The sequence below is a fragment of the Podarcis filfolensis genome (genome assembly GCF_964270895.1).
Source record: "Podarcis filfolensis genome assembly, chromosome: 11".
In the NCBI taxonomy this organism is placed as follows: domain Eukaryota; kingdom Metazoa; phylum Chordata; class Lepidosauria; order Squamata; family Lacertidae; genus Podarcis; species Podarcis filfolensis.
The window spans coordinates 61,835,440-61,862,505 of NC_139613.1; the positions used below are offsets into that span (position 1 = coordinate 61,835,440).

Genomic DNA, 27,066 nt, shown 5'->3' on the forward strand with positions numbered 1-27,066 from the left:
GGCTGGTAGCTAATATATAGATTGGAGGGGGAGAGAGAGAGAGAGAGAGAGAGAGCGCACGAGAGCACACTCTTATTGACTTCTGCCCATGTCCAGGGAACCCTCAGAGCCTGGCAGTGGTGACCTGTCTAAGATGCACACCTTGGCTGGGAAGGTCTCTCCCATCCCAGCCTTGGAATTTGGTCCCACCATTTAAAAATTGTTTTTCTTATCTCTGTAATGAATTATCCTGGCAGCTGCTTAGAGATGGTTGTTGCCGCTTCTTCGTACAGTAACCGCGGGATCAAATATAGTGTGTGCTTCCAGACTATCCAGTGCTAACAAAATTCTCCCCCCATGACATAGCAGGAGCATTTAAGTGTTAGATTCACAGATTTCTGGCTCTACATCAGTGCTATCGGTGTGCTAAATATTTATTGGCATAGCACACCCATTTATAGTCATTTCAAGTTATAAATGTTCCTGTTTGACAAACACCTCCCCCCCTTTCTCTAAATGGCCATAAAACAAAAGCTGTAATTTTTACTTCCCCTTGAGTGTATGGCATGATGACTCTTCATGTTCCAGAACCGGCCTTATTTATAATGCTGCATATCAGAGCCTTCAGCTTTGCTCAGAAAAGTAAAATGGCTTCCAGCAGCTTGCCGGCGGGGGGGAGGGGAGAGAAGAGCCCATTTATTTTCTTATACCTCTTTGTGGGGCTCTCTTAACAGGTCGGAGGTGAAGGTCTTTACTTCAATGTGGAGAAAAGAAAAGGCTCAGGGCAGGCAATTAAGTTTTTAGAGACAAGAACTGTTCATTGCATGTACTTCTCTGGCGTTTTCTTCCCCTTGGATTTATTCAGTGGGTCAGAGTAGGACCATTGAAATGGCTTGTCAGTGGTTTCAGTGGGCCTCCTCAAAATAATGGCTTAGTTGGCTATCACCTAGTGAGTTCAGTTTTCACTTCCCTGTTTTTATTTTTTTCTGTCAGATCACTTTTGTATAATCTTTTGTTCTGTTATTCTCCACAGTCTGCCTACTTAGAGCATTTCCCAGTTGTTCTATTAACCATATTACCCCAGGCGGCATCTGTCCTCCGTGTGTTCTTCTCTGTCCCTTGCCTTTTGCCCTCCTCCTTCCGTCTCTTATTCTGAGCACGTCTCCTTTGCAGAATATGCCTCACGCTGTCCATCTTGTCTGCTTGTCTGTTAAATTCTGGCTAGTCAGCTAGTATCCAATACATTCTCTCCATTCTTGCTAGGGTTTTCTGCTAATATCTTAAATTAATTTTTGGTAACACTTTACTTAAATTTTCAGCTTATCAGAACTCACATGTCTGATTCTTTACAGCATATAAGGCAACAGTTTATGTGAACCGCCCTGAGACCTTTGGATATAGAGCTGTATAGAAATCAACCAATCAAATAAATAACAGTTTATTTTATGTAAAATCAAAAAAAGCCAACTGATACTGTATTGTTATATTAATTCTACAGGGCTTTAAGAAACTCCTTACTTGTTCTTGTATAATAAGAGGTGTTCATTTTTTGTCCTTCTTTACAGCCTCAACACACAAAATGTCAATAGAATAAGTGAGGCTCCCTCGAGAACCTGCCATGAACCATTTTGAGGGACCAGCTGAAGGAGAGGTGAATGATGAACTAAGGAGCAGAGTGGTGAATGAATCTGTGGAGGCTGACCTGGAACATTCTGAGGTAGAGGATGAACAGCCCCAGTATGCCAGTCATTACCCGAGATGTGCCAACAGCAGCCTTGAAGGACGTTCTCGACAGGAAGAGGAGGAGGGCACGTTGGCACGGTCAGCTAGCACGGAGAGCGGCTTCCACAACCACACGGATACTGCTGAGGGAGATGTCATAGCCCCAGTGGAGGATGCCTATGAAGGAGACCGAGTGCTGGACAATGAGGATGAGAGTGCCTATGCAGTGCAGTACAGGCCCGAGGCAGAGGAGTACACAGAAAATGCTGAGGCAGAACATGCGGAGACGATTCGTAACCGAACTCTCCCCAACCACTTGCACTTCCACTCCATTGAGCACGAGGAAGCCATGAATGCTGCTTATTCAGGCTATGTGTACACCCACCGGCTCTTCCACCGGGGGGAAGATGAGCAGTATGCTGAGCCCTATGCCGACTATGGGCTGCAGGAACATGTCTATGAGGAGATAGGTGACACGCCTGACCTGGATGTTCGGGAAGGCCTTAGACTCTACGAGCAAGAGAGGGAGGAAGCTGACAACTATCGAAAGGAAGCTCTCGGTGCCCGACTCCACCACTATGATGAGCGCTCTGATGGAGAGTCTGACAGCCCTGAGAAAGAGGCAGAGTTTGCTCCCTATCCAAGGATGGACAGTTATGAACAAGAGGAAGACATTGACCAAATTGTGGCTGAAGTCAAGCAGAGCATGAGTTCTCAGAGCCTGGACAAAGCTGCTGAAGACATGCCAGAAGCAGAGCAGAATGTGGACCCTGGTGATGCTTCTGCTCATGTTCACCATGAAAGCAACCGTCCGCTGTCTGTTGGCGCTAGACCTACAGTTAATGTGGGAGATCCAGTGCAGAGATACAGCAAGGAGAAAAGGGATGCAATATCCCTGGCTATCAAAGACATTAAGGAAGCTATTGAGGAAGTGAAGACTAGGACCATCCGTTCTCCTTATACCCCCGATGAACCCAAAGAGCCCATTTGGGTGATGAGACAGGACATCAGCCCAACCAGGGATAGGGAGGATCAGGGTCCACTAGAGGGAGATGTGAGTATACCAAACGGCTCACATAATAAGAAAACTGAATGTTAAGGCTATGCAGTCAAAATCGCACAAAACTGCATAGCCTTAACATTCGGTTTTCTTATTGTGTTTTTAACTACTTGCGGGGGATGACGACAGATAGTTAAATGTTATTTTTCCTTATTAATTGTGTTTGGAAATCAGAATTATTACACTACAAATTCTCCTTTGGCCTTAATAACCTTCATTATTAAGCATTGGCAAAAAAGGAAAAGAAATATAAAAATAATATTTAGATGTGGCTTTGGTAAGATATGTCCTCTCACAGGTTAATTTCTAAATATTTGCATTGATGCATTTGCTTCTAATAGAAGCTGTGTGTTGCTGAGCACTAGCATAGTGTCATGTGGAACTGCAATGGTGTCATGGTCAATATTCTTTTGAATTCTTGTTAGTTTTTCAGTCATCCAGGCAGCAGACTTGTTTTCTTCCACTGCTCATGATCAGCCTGTGTTGATTAGTAGATTCAGAAACCGCGTTCTTGTTTTCAGTTGCCATGCAAAGGAAGTGTTCCTCCTTCTCCCATTAATGTTTTTGTGTTTGGTGTTTCCTAAAGCACCACTGGATGCCTCAGAATATTTGCTGTGGGAATTCAATCCAGTGAATGGCAAGGCTTTAATGAATATTTTAGGTTGTTGATTGCCAACTACTTAGCGATTTTCTGTTGAGTAAGTGCTGTATACATTTTGTTAAATAAAATAATAATAAACAAATCAGGCTAAAATCCTGTACAGTTGACTTCAGTGGAATTATAGCAACCTAAATGTGCTGCTGCCACATTTAGATTACTTTGTCATCTATTGGGTTTTTTTGGAGCCTCAAAATATACTAAACTTTTGATGAAGCCAGAAGCCAGCTATTCTTTGTGCTCCAGCCTGTACTAGGGTTACTATCTCTAGGGAGTTCTTATTTTGCAGAGTCATTTGCCTGGTTGCACGCCTGCTTCGTAGATATAAGCTCGCAGGCTGCATCCCCATCATTTTCTATTAGGGTATTTGATAGGAGGGATGGGTTGAGTAAGATAAAGCCCTGTTAACATATTTTCTCAATCAACAGAGATTTTTTAAAATCCTGCACTTTTTGATTGATACTGGAAATGAATGTCAGCAAGGCTTTTTGCATCGCTATGCAAAAGAAGTGGGAGAAGCAGGTGCCTTGCTCTTCCTGCCCCCCCCCCCCCATCTCCCTGCTATCCAGAAATGAGGCCTAAACTCCCAATGCAAGGACAGGACACAACATTTTCCACAGGGAGAGATGGAAGAATTGCCTTTCAAATGAGATAGAAATATGGTGTGACAGGTAGTGCAAGACCTTTGCAGGTCTTGTTTTCCACACAGCCACATCCCATGTGAAGCTTGTTTTGATTTCCAGCTGTAGTGGACAGTAAGATTTAAGTTTTGTTTACTTGCAGCATAATTTCTGAGATACTTGTATAGATTCAGTTGCTCCCAAATGGTGGGGGTTTTGAGTATTGAGTATATTTGCTAACCTAAGCAAATATATTCAGGCTTTTGTTAGAATTCTGAGAACCCCAACTTTCATATTTTTTTTAAAAAAATCATTTTCTATTCCACATAAATAGCCAAGGGCAGCCTTCATAATAAAATATAGTAGCAAAAATATTAAAGTAATGGAAACAAGTAGGACATCCCAAACTTAGTACATTGTTCAACTTCTCTAATTTGATGCATGATGATGATGGAGAAATATTTTGGAGAAATAATAATAGCTTGCAGCTTCTAATATTCTCATAGGAGAATTTCCCTTAGCAAAAGTTTAGAAACCACTAACTTAAAGAGAGGGTCTTAATTAAGAGCACTTCATGGTTTCCCCAAAAGAAGTGTTTTTTGACCATTATGAGTTGACTCAATAAAAGGTATCCTTTCCCAACTTTGCATGTCCATCCCATGCAGTGCCTTTTTATTTACACCAAATGCCTTTTGCTCAGTGGTGCAGAAGGACAGTTTGTGACAGCTCTTCCCTGGCTTGCAAACCTCAGACTTGGTGGATTTGTTTTCATGATGTTTAGTAAATGATGCACATGGATGGTCTGGTTTTGTAAGTGGAATGTAACATTTCTGAGGAAGACGTTTCTCTTTTCCGCCTCCCTTAGGGGTAATATCCTTTGTTTTCTTTTCGCTTGCCTTTGGGTCCACAGGTTTCCTTTGTTCTCTGCCTGGTGCTGTGCAGCTTTGCAGAGCCTCAGTTTTTCCACAGCAGGGCTCATCTATCATTAACGAAGGGCGCCTTGAATAATGGAGCAGCTTTCAGGTGCTTCAGGAGCCTGAAATAATGTCACCAGCTATGCAGATAGGATGATGCTGTGCCTGACATTTGCACAGCCAAGGTTTTAGAGCTGCTCTTTGGAGCACAGATGGAATTCCATTGGACCTTGGTTGATAGAATTAACTTCCAAAATTATGCAGTGGCCAAGTAATTTTCACTTTTTTTACATGCTTGAATACTTAGACTTTTGCTGACCAAGATACCACTGTTAAAAAGGGGTGGTGGTGGTATTTTTTCCAAATAACCATGAAAGGCTTGATTCAGAATTCTTGTATGTTGTATGTGTGCACTGCATGTAAGACTGAGATGTCAAATACATATATATCAGTTCATAGAATTCAGAATCAAGTAATATATGGAAAGATAAAATGTATGTTCACTATTTTCCTGCTTGCACCAAGTCCTCATGGCTTGTTCACCAAAATGGAAAAGTGAAATAGACTCGAGTAAGTTCCTAGCCTAGGTAATTTCCCTTTAAATGGAAACCTGAAAAAAGAAGACATGGTCTTGAATGCGGGGACATAGCTAGGAGGAAGATGCATATTACAAAAGTACAGATCTGAAGGATAGCTTTAGGTTTTCCATAATTTTTTATTTTTATATGTATAAAGCTTTATCAGAAGCCCAGTTTAATCAAAGACCAGGGTTGGACATACAAACAAAGGAACATTTTTACTATAGGCAATTCATTCTAACTTTGTGAAAAATGCAAGAAGGGGGAAAAGGAAATATTATGACTATGCCTCCTAAGGGCCTCCACTAGCCAGAAGACAAAAATGGGGACTTTCTTACTCTGCAGGGACTAAAGAACCCTTATTCTTAGTCGGATCTACTCCAAAGGCTCAGGGCTTGTAATAAAAGCTTTAAATCTGCTTGAAAAACTGAATTCTATCACATTTGCCAGTAAGCCTGAGCCATGGTAGCGCTTTGTCCTTGTGGCTATTCCATAATCAGATGAAATGTCTAGGATCAGGCTGTACATTGGGTTGGATCTAGACGTAGTCAGACTTTGAGGGGAAACGATGAGACTCTCTAGTCATTATTAACTTCAGGTCCAATTATAATTATGCTTTACTTTCAGTTATAAACTTTTTTCTGGGGGGGAATTGCATAACTATAATAGCTCTTAAATTATGCTTGCTTTAAAAAAAAATCTCTGTACTTTAACCACCTAACTGTACATTAATATCATTTGTTACTTATTCAGAAGATACCAATAGTACTGCAATTCTGCTAGAAATGTATGTCTTCAAGGCAATAAATGAAAGGAATAGCTGCTTGCTAAGGGAGAATGACCTTCTTATGTATGGGTGTTTGACAACCATTCAGTATCAAATAAGATTAATCTGCATAGATAGGATACTAGCAGCATCTCTTGTTACAGGCTTCAATTTCAAGTTCCAGGCACATAACACCACTGGAAAAAGTAATTTGGTGGCACTTGATTGTTAGCAATTAGCAGACAACTCTGAAGTTGAGCAGAACAGCAGCAAAATCAAAATGGAGAATTTTTGGATGTATCAGGCTGAGTATCTTAGGAGAATGGTAAGTGAATTGTAGCAAGAGAGTAACTGTCAATTTAGGATTTTTTTTACTTAACCCCTGAAGGTGTTCTGTCTGCACAATTCCAAACTTTTAATAAGGTTAATGTTGTGTTGCTCTGACATTTCTATGTATGGATGATGTAGGAGCATCTAGAAGCATCTTGGATATTTTCTTTTGAAATTTGGATCTGTTCTGGTGTTTTGGTTCTTACCATAACAACAATTATGATAGGAAAAACAGAATATTTTTGAATTTTTTTAGTTATGAACAATAAGTATATTCAAGTGGTGCTTAATATTCATTTTTCTGATGCAAAGGCTGCAGTGTACAAAGGATACTGCATTAGAAATCCAAGCAACATAGTTGCGAAGAATACAGCCCTTGTTACTGAATATAGCTGTTGTTCTATAATATTGTGAATGATACAGAAGAACAGAATAATTTTTAAAAATAAAACTCTGCACCTGTGGTGTATTTTTTTAAAATGGTTGTAGGTTGTAGAGAACTGCTATTTGTGAGATTTTTAAGTGACTGTGGAGGGAGAGTTTGCTTTTCACAATGTGTAACCACATTTATTTTGTCCCGTTGTCACTTCTGGTTAGTCGCCGCAAACTTACGGAGTGATACAGATCTCTTCAGCACTCTCTCCTCCAGCTTTTCTTTTAGCAAATAGAAAGAAGGCATTGGCAAGAGGGAAGTAAGATGAACTGCAATGGACACGGGAGGGGAACTTTCCCCCATTTTTCTGAAAAAGCAGTGTTTGGTGGGAGGGGAGGACAGACTCGCCTCCTCCTGTGTTTAGAGATCGGCAGCAGCTGGTCCCCAGACAAGGCCTTCGCTCCAAAGATGTCTTGTGTGAGCAGGCTCCTGCCAGCCGTCCTTCAGCCTCTGGCACAGCTGCGGCAGTGCTGGTGCTGGCTAGCCAGGGAATCCCCGTGGCTTCAGCAGAGCTCTGCTGAACCAAGCCCTGGAGGTTTTGAGAGTGGGTTCAAGGGGCTTCTCTGCATCACCAAGAAGTGCTTGGTTCCTCTGAATTGTTCCCAAGGGGCTTGCCCCCTTGACTGGGGGGTGGGAGGGACACAAGACGGGGCAAGGGGAAAGAGGAGAAGAGCTGCAGCCTGGAAAATGTCCTGGCTGCCGCTTGGGACTCTGCATGGTAAAAGAAATAAGAACCAAGTTGGTTTGATTTGTCACTTATAAATGTAATTTCTGTTGTTTTATTGATATTTGTAAGCTGCTGTCAGAGTTCTTTCCCCCAACCAAAGAGCAAGATAAAAAGGCTTTAAATACTAATAGTAATAATTTTCAAAAACCTTTCTCTGCTTCCATACTTCTGATTACACTGAGCGCTGCACCCCGTAGTCACCTTTGTCGGGACTTAACTGTCTATGGGGTCCTTTACTTTTTTTACCTTTTACTTCTGATTACATTGTATAAACTAGAACTCAGTTTTGTATTACATGGTTGTCCTCATATTTTCAATGTAAGCTTGGCTCTCTGATTTTACTTTCTATTGAACTTGACCAGAAGTAAAGATTTAAAGAAGATAAAGATATCCAGCCACAAAAGTGCTGTTTATACAAACAGCCTGATAAACAGCTTTCTCTCAGGCATGACTTGGGAGGGTTTTAATGTCTGGATTTGTTGTTGCCTCAGTCATGGGCTTTAATTTAATTTGCTGCTTAATTACATATTTATCAGCAGTATTAAGCCAAAACTCACTACAGGGGGGTTGAAAATCCTATGTCCCACTTCTTACTAATGTACTTTTTTCCTAATGTACTTATTAATGTGCAGTTTTCTTGCATTGTCTTTTGCCCATATCTGCAGCCCCCCCCCCCCGCAAATTAGTGGCTCAACAATAATTTTATTATTTACATTTATGCAGACTTAAAATTAATAGGACTTGCTTCTAAGAAAATATAAATCTGAATATAATACCATGAAATGCTGCATGTTTAATTTTGCTGGAACCCTTTGCCCAGTCCTCAATCTCAAAGCAACAAATACCATTTATTGTTCTGTCAGCATTTTATTTCATTGTGTATCTTTTCTCTGTCTAGTCTCCATCTCCTGATTCATCTTCCCCACGAGGCGCTGAATCATCAGGTCTGCAGCATCACCAAGATGTCTGTGGAACAGCAGAAACACCCACCAAGAAGGAGGTAGAGTACAAGTCTTTTTAAAAGCAGTAGTTTTACTGGAAATGTTCCCCAAATTTAGGACTCCTTAATTGTGTTTGGTGCATTAAACAATCTTTTAAAAAATGATTTATTTATAGTAAGCAATAAGCTTTTTAGATTTAGGCTGCAGTCTGCAATACATGTATTCACCAGGAAATTTGAATCCAATCTGATTTAGGAATGCAGCTTTTATTAGGTAGTGTTATGTTTAATAGACTGGAGGTCTTGGATGTAAGCACTGCTGGAATCACTGATAACTATTCCTAAATTTAGTATACTAGAGATATTCCCACAGTTCTTTTTTAACAAACAGCAGCACCTTCCTCAGGGGAGAAATGAGAATTGCCACAACACTTTCCAAATGTCTTTCCTCAAAGCAGAGTCCAATTTCCATAGTACTACAGTCCGCTGCCCAAAGACATGCATGTTACTTTACTTTGAAATGCTTTGTCCTAATGGGTTAACAGTAGAATTCTTTATAGTGTTCTGCTTACTAGTAATATTTGATGTGGGGGTTTTTGGGGGGTGACTTCTTTTCCAAAGAGCACATAAAATGTGCTCCTTAAAGGCAGCAGTGATACTGATTCCTTGGAATTCATTGGCACTAGACTTTCCAGCTGTGCAAAGTCAGAACTGAATCATTTCTGCTTCACCTGCCTGGACACACTATGGAGACATGAACCTCAGGAATCTCTCTTCTAAAAGTGGAAATGCAGGTGTCCCACCCTCAGGCTCAGCTGACCAAGATGTTAAAGTTGGGGTACTTCCCTCTCAAAATTTCCAGGCATTTGGACATATTTGCTCTTTTCCTGAAATCTGAAGGATATATCAGTGTCAGCCAAACCTAAGAGCTATATTCTGAATAACTGCACACAGTTATTCTGTCCATTTGGGGAAATAGCTTTCTTAAGAATAATTTTTAGTTAAAAAATACCAATCACAGCTTCTCAGGGCAGGCTGACACTTATCGTGTTAAGGAATGTGCCAGTATGAAGTTACTCTCAAAATGTATCATGTACTCTCTCTCTCCTCCTTTCTCCAGCCATTTAGTGAGATATGAAATGTTTTGCTTCTGCACAGATTTTTTTCTATAAAGCCAAATGCCTAAATGGAGGGAGTATCAGTCAGGAGATTACACAAATGTATTTGTAACAAATATTTGTTCTGAAGGATAATAGATATTCGTAAAAACTACTCTCTCTGAAGGAAGGAATCAAGATTTATAGTAATAATGATAGCTATAATAATAGTAAAGCTTTTATATCAGTTAATTGAAGGCTGTGTATTTTATACCACTAAGCTTTTCTCAGAAATGCTCTTTGTTGTTCTGCTGCTTTATTATCTCTGCCTACTTGAATCCAGAAGATAAACCACTTTAATCTGCTCATGGCAATTGGATGAATTATTTAAAAGGATATTGGAGTCGGAGTATCAAAAATAGAGGCATTGCAATAGATCAGATGGCTGCAGAAGCAGGTTCCCTGGTGGAAATAAATGTCACAATCTCACACCAGTACTTAATTTCCTGAAAGTGTCTTGTCAGCAAGAGGTCTTCCGTTATTTGGTAGTAATTGATACTTCTATTTGACATTTTTCTCTTTACTAGTTATTTTCTTGTTCCAAGATGCTGTTCTATAGGACCTAATCAAACTGTAGCTTCAGTTTTATTGTATTTTATGGATTTTAAACATTTGCTGTATTTACTTGGAAGTAAGTCCCATTGTGTTACTTTGTGTGTTTAGGGATTGTTTGTGTTCAGTCAAAGTGGATTAATTTTTACCTTAAAACTACCAGTTTATCTAAACTTCAGCAATGAGCAAGATTACTAAGAAGTTCTTTCACATAAATGTAAGCCTAAGACCCTGAAGACATTGCCAGAGTCTAGAGCTCTTTAGTTTTTTTGTTTCTGTTCATGACATGATAAATGTTTGTGACATCTTTGGAACTTTAAAAATCTGTCATTCATAGGAAAGGCAGCCTGGAAATGCTTTATTGATGCTAATGGTCTAGACTACACTCTAGGATAACTTCTTAATAATTAACCGATCCTTTGAAATATGTATACATATTTCTTACTAGGCTGTCCACAGAGATCGGGTAACAACTGTCAGTGTGTGATGAATAACTTTGCCAGTTCTGCATGAAAGGCTTTTTAATGCATACCTCAGCATGCTTAGCTTAGTTTGATATCCTGTTTGTCTTAATTACAGTCAAGAAAAAGCTTGGCTTCTTTCCCAACCTATGTTGAAGGTAAGCTATCAAAATCTCTCTCTCTCTCTTTAAGTTTTAAAACCTTTTCATATAAGTGCAATGTGAGTTAAAAACAGGTGTTATTCCATTCACACAATCTGTTTAGTAACTTTCTCAAGTGCTTGTTCTCCAGGGAGAACAACTTTCTCAAGTGCTTGTTCTCTGCACACAGAGCAGAATGTAGGGCCTCTACTGCTTTTGCCAGCACTCAGTGGAGAGGCTTTGTCACGTTAGAAACAAAACTTGCAAGTTTAAGAAAGACAACCCGGGCACACCAGGGAGAAGGTTCTAGCGTAGCTTGTTCCTTTTGCTCCTACTGTAGTCACAAACTGGATCTCTCCCTACACACTGCAACTGATATTTGCCTCAGGAGAAAAGCCCTCATTGATTTCTGTCTGGATGACAATGATAATTCAGAGTCCTCCATGTAGGGACAATGGCATGGGCGAAGTTCTTTTTTTAAAAAAAGTGTCTTCTCCCATGCTGTAGTCCTAAGGCTGCTATTTTGTAAAGTAAAATCCTTGTATGCCACGGTCAGACTCATGTCTACCTTGGTCCATGTGGGCCACCTCTAAGAGAAACCCCACCTTCTCTTTTAAGCCTTGCATTGGGTTCAGCTTCTTGTTGCCTCCAGGCCAAATTCAGCCAGAGGAAGATGACCCAATGACCCTCAGCTTACATCCCCTGGGCAGCTTTTCAGTTACAGAAGGGCATTCAATTCAGTGAGGGCATCTGCTAATGGAAGACAAGGCGAGAGCCACATTTTGCCAATTTCTTCCTCTTCCCCTCCCTGCTCCAAGCTTCCTGTACCCCCTTCGACACACCAGGCTGTTTTGAAGGGCTCCCAACTCTCTGGAATCAATTGTTTTGCTGTGCTGGAAACTGCAAGGAGGGAGGGGAAATAAGCAGAAATGGCTCTTCGTCCCTCCCTCCACTGGGAGCCCTTCTGGAAGGGCCAGGACACCACTTGGATTTGGGGTTAATACATCCAGTTTGCTAACATGCTTGTGTTGGTGCACTATGTCCAACATGGATTGGGGCCTAAAAGCATTTTCAGGCAGTTTTGTTTGTGAATATTAATAATCACAATTAAAACTAATAGTGACAATAATGTTGTCTGCATGCTTTTGACTATATGCTCGATTCTGTCCTAATGTCTTGTGCGAACAAGCTCTCTGGGGGCTTTTATATGCCGATGTGAATGGTCACCTGAATATTAGCCTTCGGTTGCACAACCAGTAACCCAGTAACCAGTAAACTACTTAATGAGTACGTAAATTTGTATTTTGTTTAACCAAAGGTTGGCTAACCTTTGGCCCTCCAAATATTGCTCCCATCTTCCCTGACTGTTGGCCATGCTGATTGGGGTTGATAGAACTTGATGTCCAACAACAGGTTAGCCCACCCCTGGTTTAGGTACATTAAAATTTATTTAGTTATTACATTTATATCCTACCTTTCCTCCAAAGAGCTTAGGAGAGCGTACCTGGGTCTTCTCACACCCTCCAAAACCCTGTGAGGTAGGTTAGGTGGAGAGTGTCTGCCCCTGGTGTAAGAGTCTTGGCTTAGTGGAGGTTGGATCAGTCTTAGTCCAACACTGTTCAATTCTGACTTTTGTTCAGAACATTATTCTTTATATTCTGATGTCTCTACTATTGCCCTAAGATATATCCTCTGTGAACATTAAATTGCCTTAGGTTGCAGACCTATAGCAACAAATAAATCCCATTAAACCCACTGGAAACATGGATAGTATTGGACTAAGTTATGGACTATTTATAATTGTGTGCATGCAGCTGAATTGGTTAACGGATTGCATCATTAAAATTATGTTTTATTGAATACTAATTTGTTTATTGATGGTTGTTGTTTTTCAGTTGACAGTGTTTTGTCTCAACCCCCACAAATTCTTCTTGTATTGTGGAATTATCTATTACACACTCTATGCTTTTACATTTTTCAGCATAAATCATTTTTTAAGATTTTTGGTTGGATTTGTAGCTGGTTAACTGACAGAACTCAAAGAGTACTCATTCATGGTTCCTTGCCATCCTGGCAAGGAGTGGCAGGGGGGGGTGCCACAGGGTTCTGTCCTGGGTCCATTGTTGTTCAATGCTTTTATAAATGACTTGGATGAAGGAATTGAGGGGATGCTCATCAAATTTGCAGATAACGCCAAACTGGGAGGGGTGGCTAATTCTGCAGAAGACAGAATCAGAATTTAAAATGACCTTAACAGGTTGGAGAAGTGAGCCCAAACTAACAAAATAAATTTCAGTAAGGTCAAATGTAAGGCTCTGCACTTGGACAGAAAGAACCAGATGCACAAATATAGGATGGGTTACTAGCCATACATGTGAAAAGGATCTAGGGATTTTGGTGGACCACAAGCTTAACATGTCAACAGTGTGAAGTAGCAGCAAAAAAACTAATGCTATTCTAGGCTGCATCAACAGAAGTCTAGTGCTGAGATCAAGGGAAGTAATAGTCCCACTCTATTCTGTCTTGCTCAGACCACACCTAGAATGCTGTGTCCAATTCTGGGCACCACAATTTAAGAAGGATGTTGACAAGCTGGAAGGTGTGCAGAGGAGGGCGACCAAGATGGTCAAGGGTCTGGAAACCAAGCCCTACGAGGAGCGCTTGAAGGAGCTGGGTATGTTTAGCCTGGAAAAGAGGAGACTGGGAGGAGATATGAGAGCCATCTTCCACTATCTCAAGGGCTGTCACATAGAAGAGGGAACAAGCTTGTTTTCTCCTGCTCTGAAGGGTAGGGCTCGAATCAATGGCTTCAAATTACAAGGAGGAAATTGCAACTAAACAGGAAGAATTTTCTGACTGTAAGAGCTGTTTGATAGTTGAATTGTCTCCCTCGGGAAGTTGTGGACCCTCCTTCCTTGGAGGTTTCAGCTGAGATTCCTGCATTGCAGAGGGTTGGACTAGATGACCCTTGGGTACCTTCCAACTCTACAGTTCTATGATTCATACAATCTGAGCAAGGGCGTTGAACATTTAAAGCACAAACATGATTTACAATAAGCCAGGTTTCCAATTTGAATTCCTGCTTTCAAAGATGTCCTTGAGCCTATCATTTGTTATGCTGAGCTTTTCCAAACCTGCTTTTTAGTTTTCAAAAAAAAGTAGACTATGATTTAGAGTGCTCAACCTAATTGTAAATCTATTCTCAAAGAGAGAAGTTGTATTGTGTTGAAGATCATCTGGCTTGGAATGCCAGAAAAGGCTAGAATCCGAAACCTGCATGGGAGAGAACAATGATAACATTTGTTTTCTCTTTTTGCGACTGTACTTCTGCACAGCTTGTAACACTGGGTTATTGGCAGTGGGAACACCTAAAGTGGAAAGTGAATACAGAAGTCCCACAGTTATCTCTCACACACATGCATATCCTTTCTTTTGATTCTTCTCATATTTGAGTTATAATGTACCCTTTTTTCCTCTGGGGGCAGTGGAAGCAAAGAAGATCTCATTGGCCTGCAGATCAAGCTGTGTCGTTTGTTAGCCAGACTGATGTATTTTCTCTTCCCTGCACAAGGACTATATGGCTAAGCTGGAATATTCTGTCCAAAGGAGGGTAGAAGTACACTGTGTTGCTGTCATGTGCAAAACTGTATGTACTTTGTAGGAACAAGCCAGTTAATTTAACACAAAAAACAAATCATCTGTCAAATAATTTTAGGAGCTAGTCATAGACTTGTAGTTAGTCCAGCTAAACTGAGTTAAGACTAAGGTAGTTTTTTAACAGGTTATGGATACCTTTTAGAATCTCCTGAGTTGAGAGCTATTTGGTCAGGGGCAGCTGCTGGGACTTGTAGGGAAGAAGTCCCTCTGCTAAGTGGAGCGAGAGCCAATTAATTTTAGTTTCCCCTCCTCCTCCTCCTCCTCCTCCTCCTCCTCCTCCTCCTCCTCCTCCTGTGTTCTACAAGGGCAACACCAATATGACTCTCCCTGGACCGGTTGTAAGGCAGGTCGGGGGGGGGGCCTAGCCTGAGGTTGGTGGGGCAGTTTTACATTCACTGGCATGGACCAGTCTCCACTGTATTTGGGGCAGGGTGTGGGTCTAGGTTAATGTTTTCTTTCTAGGATTGCCTTTGCTGGGTACATATCAGTGTCTAGCCTTCGTTATTGCAGAGAAACCCTTGGAAAGATGCAGGTGATATCTGGGGAAAGGAGACATTGCTTCCACAAAGAAGCTGGGCAGAGCTTCCGTTGGTAAAGCCATAATTGCTCAGCAAATGGGTGGCTGCAGAGACACCCAGCCTGTGCTGCCTCATTGACACCAGAAAGGCGACTGGATGCGTCCTCATCACAGGAGAAATTTAGCTTCCCGTATGCTTCTGCACATGCACAGAAAGCTGCATTTTCAGCTGTGTGTCATTTTGCACCTTGTTTTTAGCCTATCTGATGTTATATAACCCTGGTTGTAGGTGGGGTTGGGGCCAAGCCAGTGCTTTGTGCCTTTCTGTCAAGGAAAGAGAAAATCCATTGAGATTATTTTGCTTCAGGGTGAACTTTTGTTTCGACTGAATGAGCAAATGTAAGAGTCAGGTTGGATTATCAAGTGCTGTCTCTGTGACAGAGAGGCTGGTCGCTCTTTGTCTCCTCTCATTGTATCTGATCTTTTGCTATCATGATGAATTTCAACCAGTCCAAAGCCTTTGCTTCTGGCAGTGGAGTGTTCTCTCTCTTTCCCATTAGCAGCATAATTTTGCTCAGTAATTCAATTTTTCCATCCTGTAGTTCCTGGACCCTGTGATCCTGAAGATTTAATTGATGGAATCATATTTGCTGCCAATTACCTTGGCTCTACTCAGCTTCTTTCAGACAAAACTCCGTCAAAGAATGTGAGGATGATGCAGGCTCAGGAAGCTGTGAGCCGAATCAAGGTGAGGAATCTTTCTTACTGTCTGTCTCTGTGGAAGAGTCAAAGCTGAATCTAGGAATGGTGCATGCCTAAAATCCCTTCTGAAATGCACTCTAGTAGTAATTTGTGTTTGGACCCCAAAATTTGCCAGGTCATTTTTTCATATATAATAAGTTGTTTTCATGCTCTGCGGGTGACATCATACAGCAGTGGGTGTTATTACATAATCCTTAAAATCTGAACAAAAGGAGTCTCTGGAGGGAAATTAATATTTCTACCGTTATTCTAGGCACAGATTATCCAACCCATCCACAGTGTTCAGCCCTGTAGGCCGACTTCCGAATAGTTTGGAGAGGCCTGTGGGGGGTGCAGTGGGTTGGAGGGTGAAGGAAGGATGGTTTGGGAGACTGAATACACCATCTTGCTGTTTTAACATATATTGCATTGTGATCAAGCCCAAGAAGAATGCTCACACGAACATGATGACCATGGAATGGGTATTGAGGATTTACTATGCAGGGAGGAAAAAAATACTGATATACAGTAGTGCTAAGTTGAATCTATGCAGCCTTTTCAAAAATGTGCTGGTAAGATTGAAGAAGTTTTAAATGGCATTTTGTGTATTTTCTGGTAGATATCTGACATAAACACAGAATTTATAAGAAGTATACGTACAGTATATTTTGTATTTTTAAAAATGTATTTTAATAGTATTTTAAATCCATCCTGTGTATTATCCAGCACAAACTGCCAAAACTGTTATCTTGGTACTGGTGCCAGTAACTGAGAGCACTGCTCCCCCTGTGCCTCAGCCCCTGGCACACTGAGTGGCTGGGGAGGCCTGGATGGTTCTGGCCCCTTAGTGGTTCATTGAAGTCTTTAACCACCTTCACAGCAAGGGTGCTGGGTGTTCCTGACCTTGTCCTTCCCCTCTGGCCCAGCAGGGGTGGGCAGCAACAGTACTGGTGTCAGGAGGGGGTCACTGCACCAGCTTGGTTCATTGAGATTGTTCAGTCTTCTGTTTGGTGCCTCAGAATGGCCATTCCCCAAAGTAGTGTGTGTCTCTAGAGCACAGCATGGAAGGAACACAACAGAAATACTTCTGTCTAGACCCACATCTTTGTGTTCTTTCCAGCCATCTGTACAATCACTCCTCCTAGATTATGCCTCAGCTCCACATTCAGGGTTTCTGTGTTGACCATTTGTAGCAGTAGAGCTGCTGAGATTTTCTGGATTTTTTTGGCATGCATTCACATGTTATCATTGTTCAGTTAGTATTCTGAAATAATGTAAACCCCCCCAAAGAAAAAAATCATGCCACACAAACAAACAAAAATCAACTTTTGTGAAAGATCTGGAATGAATTCTCAATATTTTTGTTAGTGTGGCACCTAAGTCTCTGTGTGGAGGGTTGATGGACACGGTTTGGGAGATAGCCGCTTTGTGCCACGTCCCTCTGATCAGTTTTCAAGTCAGTTTTGTGTCAAAACATCTCCTTGGGGGTCCAAATGGCTGCTAGCCATTCATACAGTACATAACACCTGGAATCCTAGACGGTTGGCCTTGGTCGTAGGCATCCTCCATATGGTGTGATCCTTTAGTACATACACATCGAAGACCCAGTATAGGAGTTGACAGAAGCAGTGCTGCTCATCTGGAGGGGGACGATTTTTAAAAATATCTGCCATGCTCATGCCAATTGCCACCAGGAAGCTGTGGGGGCTCAGGAGCTCATTTACCTGTGGCCCTCCAGTAGAATAGCCATTTGTCAGTTGCCCAAAGGCTGGTTTACAGTTGCAGCTGCCAAGTGGAGGTGGCTTGCAACATCCTCTGCAGGACAACTACTCTGTGTGTGTAGAGCAGGGGGCAACTGGAAGGCTGAGCATCTGTTTCTCCTTGGAAGTGGAGGCCAAGGATCTACATGGCAGACCATCTGGCTGAGGGTGTTTTCAAGCAGCCTCCACAAAAATAAGACTCATTTGTTTATATTGAGTTCTAGTACCATGTTTAGGATTGGATGGAGTTTGGCTCTATTGGAGTCCCAGGGCTGAATTACTTTTCTCTTGTGGATTTAAGAAATGATGTTTCACATGTATTCAGTAGCAACAGCTGAATTTGCTCTTTAGCAGAATCATTTCTCTCTCAACAGTAGATTCTCCTTTAAGACAGCTAGTCTTTTTTTTTTTTTAAGTTACTGGGCAAAATGTTTTCCTTTTTCTGTCTGTCTGTCTGCCTTCCTCTCTCGACTGGTGTCTCTGTACAGGGTTATTTTATAAAACTTTACTCTCCTGTGTGAAATTTGAATTATGAAGCAGAACTTAATTTGGCTAGATGGCAGTCATAGTCCTGATGTTCTAGATCCCTACTTGACTTGGAGTCTCTGAAAGTACCTCTCTAACTATTCTCCTGTCTCTGTTTATTACATGCTAAGCAGATGGCCCAGAAATTAGCCAAAAGCAGAAAGAAGGTGCAGTACAAACTCATCAGCTTGATGTTTTTCCTGTTTTTTGTTTTTGTTTTTTTGTTGTTTTGTTTTTGCATTTCTTACTTTTGATTTTCACATTTTATTTTAAAAAATTCTGTATCCAGCAAACCTTTTCTTACAATTTGTTTGAAGCCCCATATAAATTGACATTTTTCAAATAACCAGTAGCATGGTTTACTCTTTGTTGTTTACCATTAGCCATTTCATGTTAGTAGGGTAATGCAAAGTAGGGTCATGGAAAGGTTTGATTAAATGGAAAATAGGCTTTTCCCAAAACTATCTTCCAACTATAGAGCTGACTGAGAAAGGTTTTAAATATATCAAATGGTATGCTTCTAAAACTGTGCATTTCAGCTTGTGTTTAAACGGTAGTTTCGTTTGATTTCATGGAGGTTATTAAATTGCTGGATGCAAAAAAACCCAAACCTTTATAGACATAAAATTATATACTATACTAAGATTACTAAATACATATCATTGTGGGATTTAAATGGAATTTTTAGGTGCTTTTCTAAAAATTTTGCCAATTTTTACTGTACGAAATTGTGCTCCTAGCCATTTAGCCTCTAGTGACCACAAGGACTCTTCTACCAGAACTGCATTATACATTCCTGTATTATACATCACAGACTCTGATCTTTGGGGTGTGTTGGGTGTTTTCGTTTTCCATTTTTTCCATTTTTGCAGGCTTTGTGACTTGCTCTTTTTGCCAGAACAACCATGAGTGGGGAAAAATGTAAACTGGCACGTGTGAAAAGGAGTGTTTTTGGACTGTCTCAGAATACAATAAGAGGACCCCATTTATATAATCATCAAAGGAGAGAAGAGCTGGGCACTTTGGGGTCATTACCTTGCCCTCCCCTCTCTTGTCCCATTCTTCTGGGGTACTGAGGACAAGGTTATTCATTCATTCACTTATTAAATACAATTTATAAATAGATATATACAAAAGTTCCAAATTTTCCTAATGCAAAATTATTATTCAAATATAAAAAGGCTGCCATTGAGAAAAGGTCACTGTATATATCCTTGTCCATTTCTTCTCTATGCCATCTTCTTTAACTCTGTTAAATAACCACTCTGTAATAGAGAGCTAACCAACATGGTGCACCCCAGGCCTGGTTGGGCTTCAGCTCCCATCCTGCCTGACTATAGGCTGTGTTGGCTGGCAGCTCTTATGGAGTTGGACTCCCATAACATCTTGAGGGCACCATGCTGACTACTCCTTCTCTAACAGATGGGATTATAGAGTTCCCCCCACTGCCGGTCAAGGACATTCTTGCAGCATTAGGAAGCTAACAATCAAGACAAATACCAGAGGTTTGTGTATACTCAGGCTCTCCTTGAACCCACTAAGCACCTCTTGATCACTTCATAGGCTCAGGGAGCTCCCAGTTATGGCAGTGAACATCACAGTACTTTCTTTCTATGTGTGGGAAAGAGGAGGGATATGTGCAAGAGCGCAAGTCTAGCTTCCCCTGAAAGGAACAGGGATAATGGGCAAGAGATTTGTAGGGAATTAACACTTTTGTGCACAGTACTGACTTGAGCTCGTAACTCACATTTCGTACCCCTATAGACAGCTTCTGTACCTCTATGCATACCATTAGCTTCTGCTAGCTTAACGCTACATGTTGCATTGCTCTTCTGATGACTGTGTCCTAAGGCTTTTTTGAATTGTGATCTAACAGTTCTGTTCACGGATTCACCTCAAGTGCTTGTTTGTTGTTGCTGTTGCTGATTAACTCTGACCTTAATTGCAGGCCCCTGAAGGTGAATCTCAGCCCATGACAGAAGTTGACCTCTTCATCTCAACGCAGAGAATAAAAGTGCTGAATGCAGACACTCAGGTACAGCAAATACCCATCACTTTATCAAGATAAGACAGTGTTGTCTTATCATCATTGATTCATCACCCATATACTGTATTTATTTGCATTTGTTCCTTTTATTAACCTGAAGGTAGCATGTTTTAGATCATTTATTAGGGGGTGAAGTGAGGCAGGAAGATCATTGCACCCTGAATGTTTTATAAAAGGAGCTATCAACATAGTTTTGTTTTATTTTTGTCATTCATTTAACAAAGGTTATTTCTCCACTTTTATGAGCTAAATATTTTTGCAGATGCTTACTCTAAGAAATGTCAAAAATAAAAGTCATGCAGAGAAATATCAGTTTGACAAGGAAGAATAAAATGCTAGATTTGTAAACGCCTTCTAGCATTTTAGGTTTAAATAAGTATTATGGGGGAGGGAGCATAGGGCTACAAATATAACTGAAAAGTACTGCTAGATTGCTGTAGTCCAAAATCAGACAAGCTTATGCCTTCTGCAAAGAGGTATAGATATCCTGACCTCATACTGCTGCAATTCGAGATCTTGCAAGTGGGAACTTCTACTGTTCTTTGCTTTTAGGAGGTGATGAAAATTCCCTTTAATGTGGAAAACGTAAGTGTTTGTGTGCACTGAATGCCAATGTTTTTTAAATTCTTATGTGTTAGTGCTAAAGAACACTAATGGAAGGGTTTGTCTTCTCTAGGAAACCATGATGGATCATCCTCTGAGGACCATTTCCTACATTGCAGATATTGGGAATATAGTCGTCTTGATGGCTCGCAGGCGAATGCCAAGATCTAATTCCCAGGATAATGTGGAGGCATCTCATCCCTCCCAGGATGGGAAGAGACAGTATAAAATGATCTGCCATGTCTTTGAATCTGAGGATGTAAGGAGCTTTATTGTTTCTGCATTGAAAATGAGCAAAGAGTTGTTCCTCTCACTTTCAAATGCAACCACTACTGATCACAGTGCAAGAGAAGGCTCTCCTTCAGTCATCTGGGGAGTGGGCAGTGACTGATGACTGGAATGACCAGCCAGATGGGGAGAGCTGACCCAGATGATCCCAGCTGGATATGGGTTGAGATGGAAACAATGACAACAGAGGAAGAGAGCAGAGAGAGGAAGAACAAAGGCTTCCTTTCTTTCAGGACAGGCAGTCATGGTGGTGCCCTCCAGATGTTGGTAGACCACAACTCCCATCATCCCTGACCATTGGCCATGATGGCTGGGGCTGAAGTTATAGTCCATGACAGGGGTCAGCAAACTTTTTGATCAGGGGGCCAGTCAACTGTCCCTCAGACCTTGTGGGGGGCCGGACTATATTTAGAAAAATATAAATACCTGCCGGCCGGTCCCGCAGCAGCCTCCGGACCTGGAGGAGGAACGCACTCAGGAGCGCATCTCAATGACGCCCGCTCACTGGCGTTGTTGACGAGCAGCAGCCGCTCCATTGGCCCGTCCTCAGAGCTCCCAGGCAGTGTGCACCACACGCTGCGGCCCATTGTCCGAGGCCAGGTTGGCAGGTAGGCTGCGCACGCAGAGCGCCGAGCAGGCGGCACGCATCTTGCCCTCCAGCTGCTCCAGTGCTGCCACTGAGCTCGCCACCAGCAGCAGCGCCGAGATGGGCGCCAAGCTCCTGCTGAAGCCCTGTGACACACCCACCACGATGCCCATGGCGTAGCCCAGACCCCGCGCCCGCCGGCCTCTCCGTCCATGGCTGCGCCGGGTTTACCTAAGCGCACAGGCAGTGAGGCTTTGGATTGGCTGCGGGAACTTCCTGCAGCCAATCCGAAGCTGCGTCAGCATCGCAGAAGTCAGTCCCTGTGCAGCGAGGCATCCTTGGCTTCTTTTCAAGGAAATGCCACGGCGATTTAGCCCAGTGCAGGGACTGACTGAGCGGGCAGCAGGGTCCGCAGGCCAGATTTACGAGCCTGGTGGGCCGCATCCAGCCCCTGGGCCGTAGTTCGCCGACCCGTTCCATGACATTTGGAAGGTGCCATCCAGACTACTCTTGGGGTATGAGTTGGTGAGAATAAGAACTGGTAAGAATACAGAGCAGACCCAGAAACACAAATTGCAAGTATGACCCAAATTAGGAATCATCTTTTTCTCTTATGTAGTGATGTACTTGAGGAGACCCTAGGCAAGTGAGGAACAAGAGGCTAATTTTTATGATGGCCCTCACTATATTTTTCCCACCTCATGGCCCTTAGTGAGCCAAATGATTCAGCAACCACTAATAAAAAAGAATCATTTTGATGTGTGTTCTGTAGTTGCATCATTTTTAAAGCTTTTCCAGCTTCCACTTGATTTTGTGAACTAATTTGGTATGTCTGATTTTGTTCCTGTTTCATTCCCCCTCCCCTTTGGCAACTGCTACAGGCACAGCTAATTGCACAGTCCATAGGTCAGGCATTTAGTGTGGCCTACCAGGAATTCTTGAGGGCCAATGGGATAAATCCAGAAGACCTGAGCCAGAAGGAATACAGTGACCTGCTCAACACCCAAGACATGTACAATGATGACCTGATCCACTTCTCTAAGTCTGAAAATTGCAAAGATGTATGTAGCCATTCTAATAACAAAGCCATTGAGCTGATAACCCCCTGAGCAGCCCAATTCTAGTAACAATTATACAGCCATTGGAGTTCCTCAAGAATGACTTCTGTCCCTGCTTCTCCACTCGTGGGATATCAGCAGCCAGTCTTTCCTCCTCTCACACCCCACTTTTCTATATTTTTAGGATAGTGCTAAATTTATCAAGATTGAATTGATTACCATCTGCCATGTATTTTTTTTTAAAGGAACAGCTTTCAAATATTTGGCCTGCAGTGTTGATGCATTCAGAATTTTCACTTATGTAGTTGTAACATGGGGTTGCAAGAGCTCGTTTCAAAAACACTATGTCTGAAACTGGCTTGAGAGATACAGTGCTAAACTTTGTAGAAAAATAACTTTATGAAGATGTAATTCGTAGTCATTTAAACCCATAATAATAATCCTGCTGAGTTCCTTTGCTTTATTCCACTCCACTGTTGCACAGATAATAATGTTATACATATTTTTATTGATGTAAATCTTCCAGATGCCTTCACTGATTTAGTTGCAAGAGAGAAGTGTGTGCGCTTGAAGGCAGTTTTATTTATTCTGTAGGTTTCATAGAGGAGAAAGGTTTCAGGTTGTTCTCGTTTTTTGTTCTCCTAATCCAGGTTTTCATTGAGAAGCAGAAGGGAGAAATTCTGGGTGTAGTAATTGTAGAGTCCGGATGGGGATCCATCTTGCCTACTGTTATCATTGCAAATATGATGCATGGAGGACCAGCTGAGAAATCGGGGAAGCTGAACATAGGGGACCAAATCATGTCCATCAACGGGACCAGTTTGGTTGGCCTACCACTCTCTACCTGTCAGAGTATCATAAAGGTACAGAAAATAGATTTAGTCTCGAAAGGGCTCCTGACTGTGGGTGTAGCAGGGAAGAAGGCTGTTGGCTCCTTGGCAGGTTAAAGTGGGATGATGCTTTGGTGTGGTCACACGTGGAAAGCCTTGCACCATGAAAGCAAGCTGTTAAGATGATGACATTCTAGAGCATGAAAGGATGACCCAGAGGAGCCTGTGTGCAAATGGGTGTTGTGACCAATTAATGCATAGACATTAGCTGTTAGTTTCCATCCAGATGGAAAATACCTTCTGCATTTGGGATCGCCATTACCTGTTCAGGGGTACCATGGCCCAGGTATTTTACATGTTAATCAAATCTGCTTTCCAGTCCATACATGTCAATCATTTTTCTCACACCACTTACGGCTTATAGGATAGCTGTCATCAGACTTTTTAAAAAACAAAAAGTCTGAACTCTCAGACTTTTTAAAAAACAAAAGCATAATGTGCCATGGGGCACATGCTAGAAGCTCAGCTGGCCTTTTCTGATTCTTTGTGGAAGGACTGCATGTATATACAGAACCTTGGGACATTTTCTGACTGGGAAGGCGAAGGGGTGGGCATATGCAACACAGCCGACGTTTGGGTCTGGATTGTCTGGTGCTTTTCCATGTATAAATAAAGCCAACCAACCACCCCAAATGTGGAAGCTATAAAACAGAATGAAAATCTCTTGCAACCTTGTGTGTCTTTGCACACCAGATGGCTGCTGAATAGCCTTTTCCCACTGTCAGAGTTGTAGTTTTATTTACTTTCTTGTCTTCCCACATCTATGTGCATGTATCTTTGCTTGATTAACAAGCAGAGATTGGATGGCCATCTGTCCTGGGTGTTTCAGCTGAGATTCCTACACTGCAGAGGGTGGGCTAGATGACTCTTGGAGTCCCTTCCAGCTCTACAATTCTATGAAATGAAGTGGCTTAAAGTAAATTCCATTTTTTCCAAAGTGCTGTGGGAGCCACTCCTGTGTGGCTGAATCCCTTTCCACTGCAGCAACTTTTCTTGGATGAAGTTGTGTAGCTACACTTTATTGTGTGACTACTCTTTGCATTAGTTATCATTCAAGTTCTGTAACATGAGCTTGCATTTCTGCTGTGCATGTTCTTAAATTGTGATGATGGAGCAAATGGTACCATAGTGCACATCGAGTTGAACTAAAGTGTAATGTTCCAGCACAAATTAAGATTAATTTTAAATTTTATTTGCCATATTGTTTTCAAGGGGTTGAAAAACCAGGCTAGAGTTAAGCTGAATATAGTCAGATGCCCTCCAGTAACTACTGTCCTTATCAGAAGACCAGACCTCAGATATCAACTTGGCTTCAGTGTTCAGAATGGCATTGTAAGTAGCATTTGACATTCTTAACTGTTTATAAACCTAGCTCTATTGATATTTTCTTTAATAAAAAAGGAAGTTGATTTCAAAAGCACTTAATATACAAGTGTATTGAATTTTAGCCAAAGCATTATTATCTGCATAAACATTAAGGACCTGATAGTTAAGCAAATGAATGAAGGAGCGTCTCTACCCCCATCGTTCTGCCCGGACACCTAGGTCCAGCTCCAAGGTTCTTCTGGCGGTTCCCTTGCTCCGAGAAGCCAAGTTACAGGGAACCAGGCAGAGGGCCTTCTTGGTAGTGGTGCCTGCCCTGTGGAACGCCTTCCCGTCAGATGTCAAAGAGAAAAACAACTACCAGACTTTTAGAAGACATCTGAAGGCAGTCCTGTTTAAGGAAACTTTTAATGTTTGATGCTTTATTATATTTTATATATTCTATAAGCTACCGAGTGCCTGGGGAAACCCGTCCAGATGGGTGGGGTATAAATAAATAAAAAAATATAATTATTATCATTGATTGAAGGAATAATATCTAGTAATTAAATAATGGAAATTGAGATGTTAATAATATTGCTTGTGGATTGGGGTAGTGTAACTGAAGGGGATTGCAGAGTGCACATTGTTGCTTTTCCAGCAGCGGGATATGTGGTAGAAATATTCCCATGTTTAATTGGTAAAGCCAGAAGCATGGCAGCTGAAATCTGTTGACGTGTGAGGGTGTGGCTGTAGTTAGTGAGGAGTAAGTTCAGGGTGCCGGGATAACACTGAAGCTGCTAGTGATTCTGTAAATATCATCCCTAATACTGAATAGTACAGTGGTACCTCAGGTTACAGACTCCGCTAACCCAGAAATATTGCTTCAGGTTAAGAACTTTGCTTCAGGATGAGAACAGAAATCGTGCTCTGGTGGCGCAGCGGCAGCAGGAGGCCCCATTAGCTAAAGTGGTGCTTCAGGTTAAGAACAGTTTCAGATTAAGAACGGACCTCCAGAACGAATTAAGTACTTAACCTGAGGTACCACTGTATTAGGAACCAGGCAAAGGGCCTTCTCGGTAGTGGCGCCCATCCTGCAGAACGCCCTTCCATCAGATGTCAAGGAAATAAACAAATACCTGACTTTTAGAAGACATCTAAAGGCAGCCCTGTTTAGGGAAGTTTTTAATGTCTGATGTGTGAATTCAACGTTGGTCTAATGGCAGCTCCTGCCTTTTCATGGTTCCAGGGCCTCACATGGTGTGCTGTCATTCTTTTGCATCTTCTCTTTCCAGATCTGTAGCCTTATGCGAGGAGGCATTGCAGAGCGAGGAGGCGTACGAGTGGGTCACCGAATCATTGAAATAAATGGGCAAAGTGTTGTAGCAACACCTCATGAAAAGATTGTTCACATTCTTTCAAATGCTGTTGGTGAGGTAGGAGCTGGCAATTTTCACTCCCCCCCTAGGCCATTTTGGCACCAAAGGAGATCACAGGTGTGGGCAGGTCAGCCCTTCCTGCTGTGTGTTGCTTTCTCAGGAAGTACATTGAATGCCATGGATCTAGTTGTACAAACATTTACCTCCGTATGTTTTCTTTTTTCCTTCCAGCAACTTGGGGCTTATCCTCACATCAAATTGATTAGATATGTTGGGCTAAGGGGTAAGGCACTGGGCTCAGAGCTCAGCTGAGCCCTTGGCTTCCTTCCCTCAAGATCCTCCACCATTCTGGCTTACCTCACAGGAACACATGATGGAAGCCAAGGGCCTTCTGCACTCCAGTCAGAGCCAAGTGGCCCTCCTTCTTACCCTACAGGTGTCAGGCATTGAGTACCTGCTCTGGTCCCTTCCAGCCAGTGAAGAAGGGGCAAGTGGCAGCAGGGCCCCAGCAGGCAAGGCGTTTGCTTCCGGGGCTCATGGTGCTTCCTAATGCTAGACCTAGGTTAACAAACCTAGTGAGCTTTTTCACTGAGAAGGCATTTCATTTGGCTCTCCCTGGTCCAGCTCTCTAGTGCCATGGTCAGATCACTTCCTGGTGCAACTGGACTTCTCTGCG

General features: G+C 42.0%; 1 protein-coding gene across 27 annotated transcripts in view; it reads left to right on the forward strand.

The window, feature by feature from the left end:
• Positions 1–27,066, forward strand: part of APBA1 (amyloid beta precursor protein binding family A member 1) — an 85,746-nt gene that overhangs the window by 51,214 nt on the left and 7,466 nt on the right. For 11 of the 27 annotated variants that reach the window (XM_083576761.1, XM_083576759.1, XM_083576760.1 and 8 more), the window contains 12 exons: positions 1,545–2,755; positions 8,686–8,787; positions 11,016–11,055; positions 15,814–15,959; positions 18,372–18,404; positions 20,186–20,272; positions 20,837–20,869; positions 20,961–21,146; positions 22,643–22,822; positions 23,470–23,682; positions 24,922–25,041; positions 26,307–26,447. In XM_083576761.1, the coding sequence (XP_083432887.1) occupies positions 1,598–2,755; positions 8,686–8,787; positions 11,016–11,055; positions 15,814–15,959; positions 18,372–18,404; positions 20,186–20,272; positions 20,837–20,869; positions 20,961–21,146; positions 22,643–22,822; positions 23,470–23,682; positions 24,922–25,041; positions 26,307–26,447 (2,439 nt within the window). In that variant the 5' untranslated portion in view covers positions 1,545–1,597. The remainder of the gene's footprint in view (positions 1–1,544; positions 2,756–8,685; positions 8,788–11,015; positions 11,056–15,813; positions 15,960–18,371; positions 18,405–20,185; positions 20,273–20,836; positions 20,870–20,960; positions 21,147–22,642; positions 22,823–23,469; positions 23,683–24,921; positions 25,042–26,306; positions 26,448–27,066) is intronic. The other 16 variants (XM_083576749.1, XM_083576751.1, XM_083576755.1 and 13 more) reach the window with 3 other exon arrangements.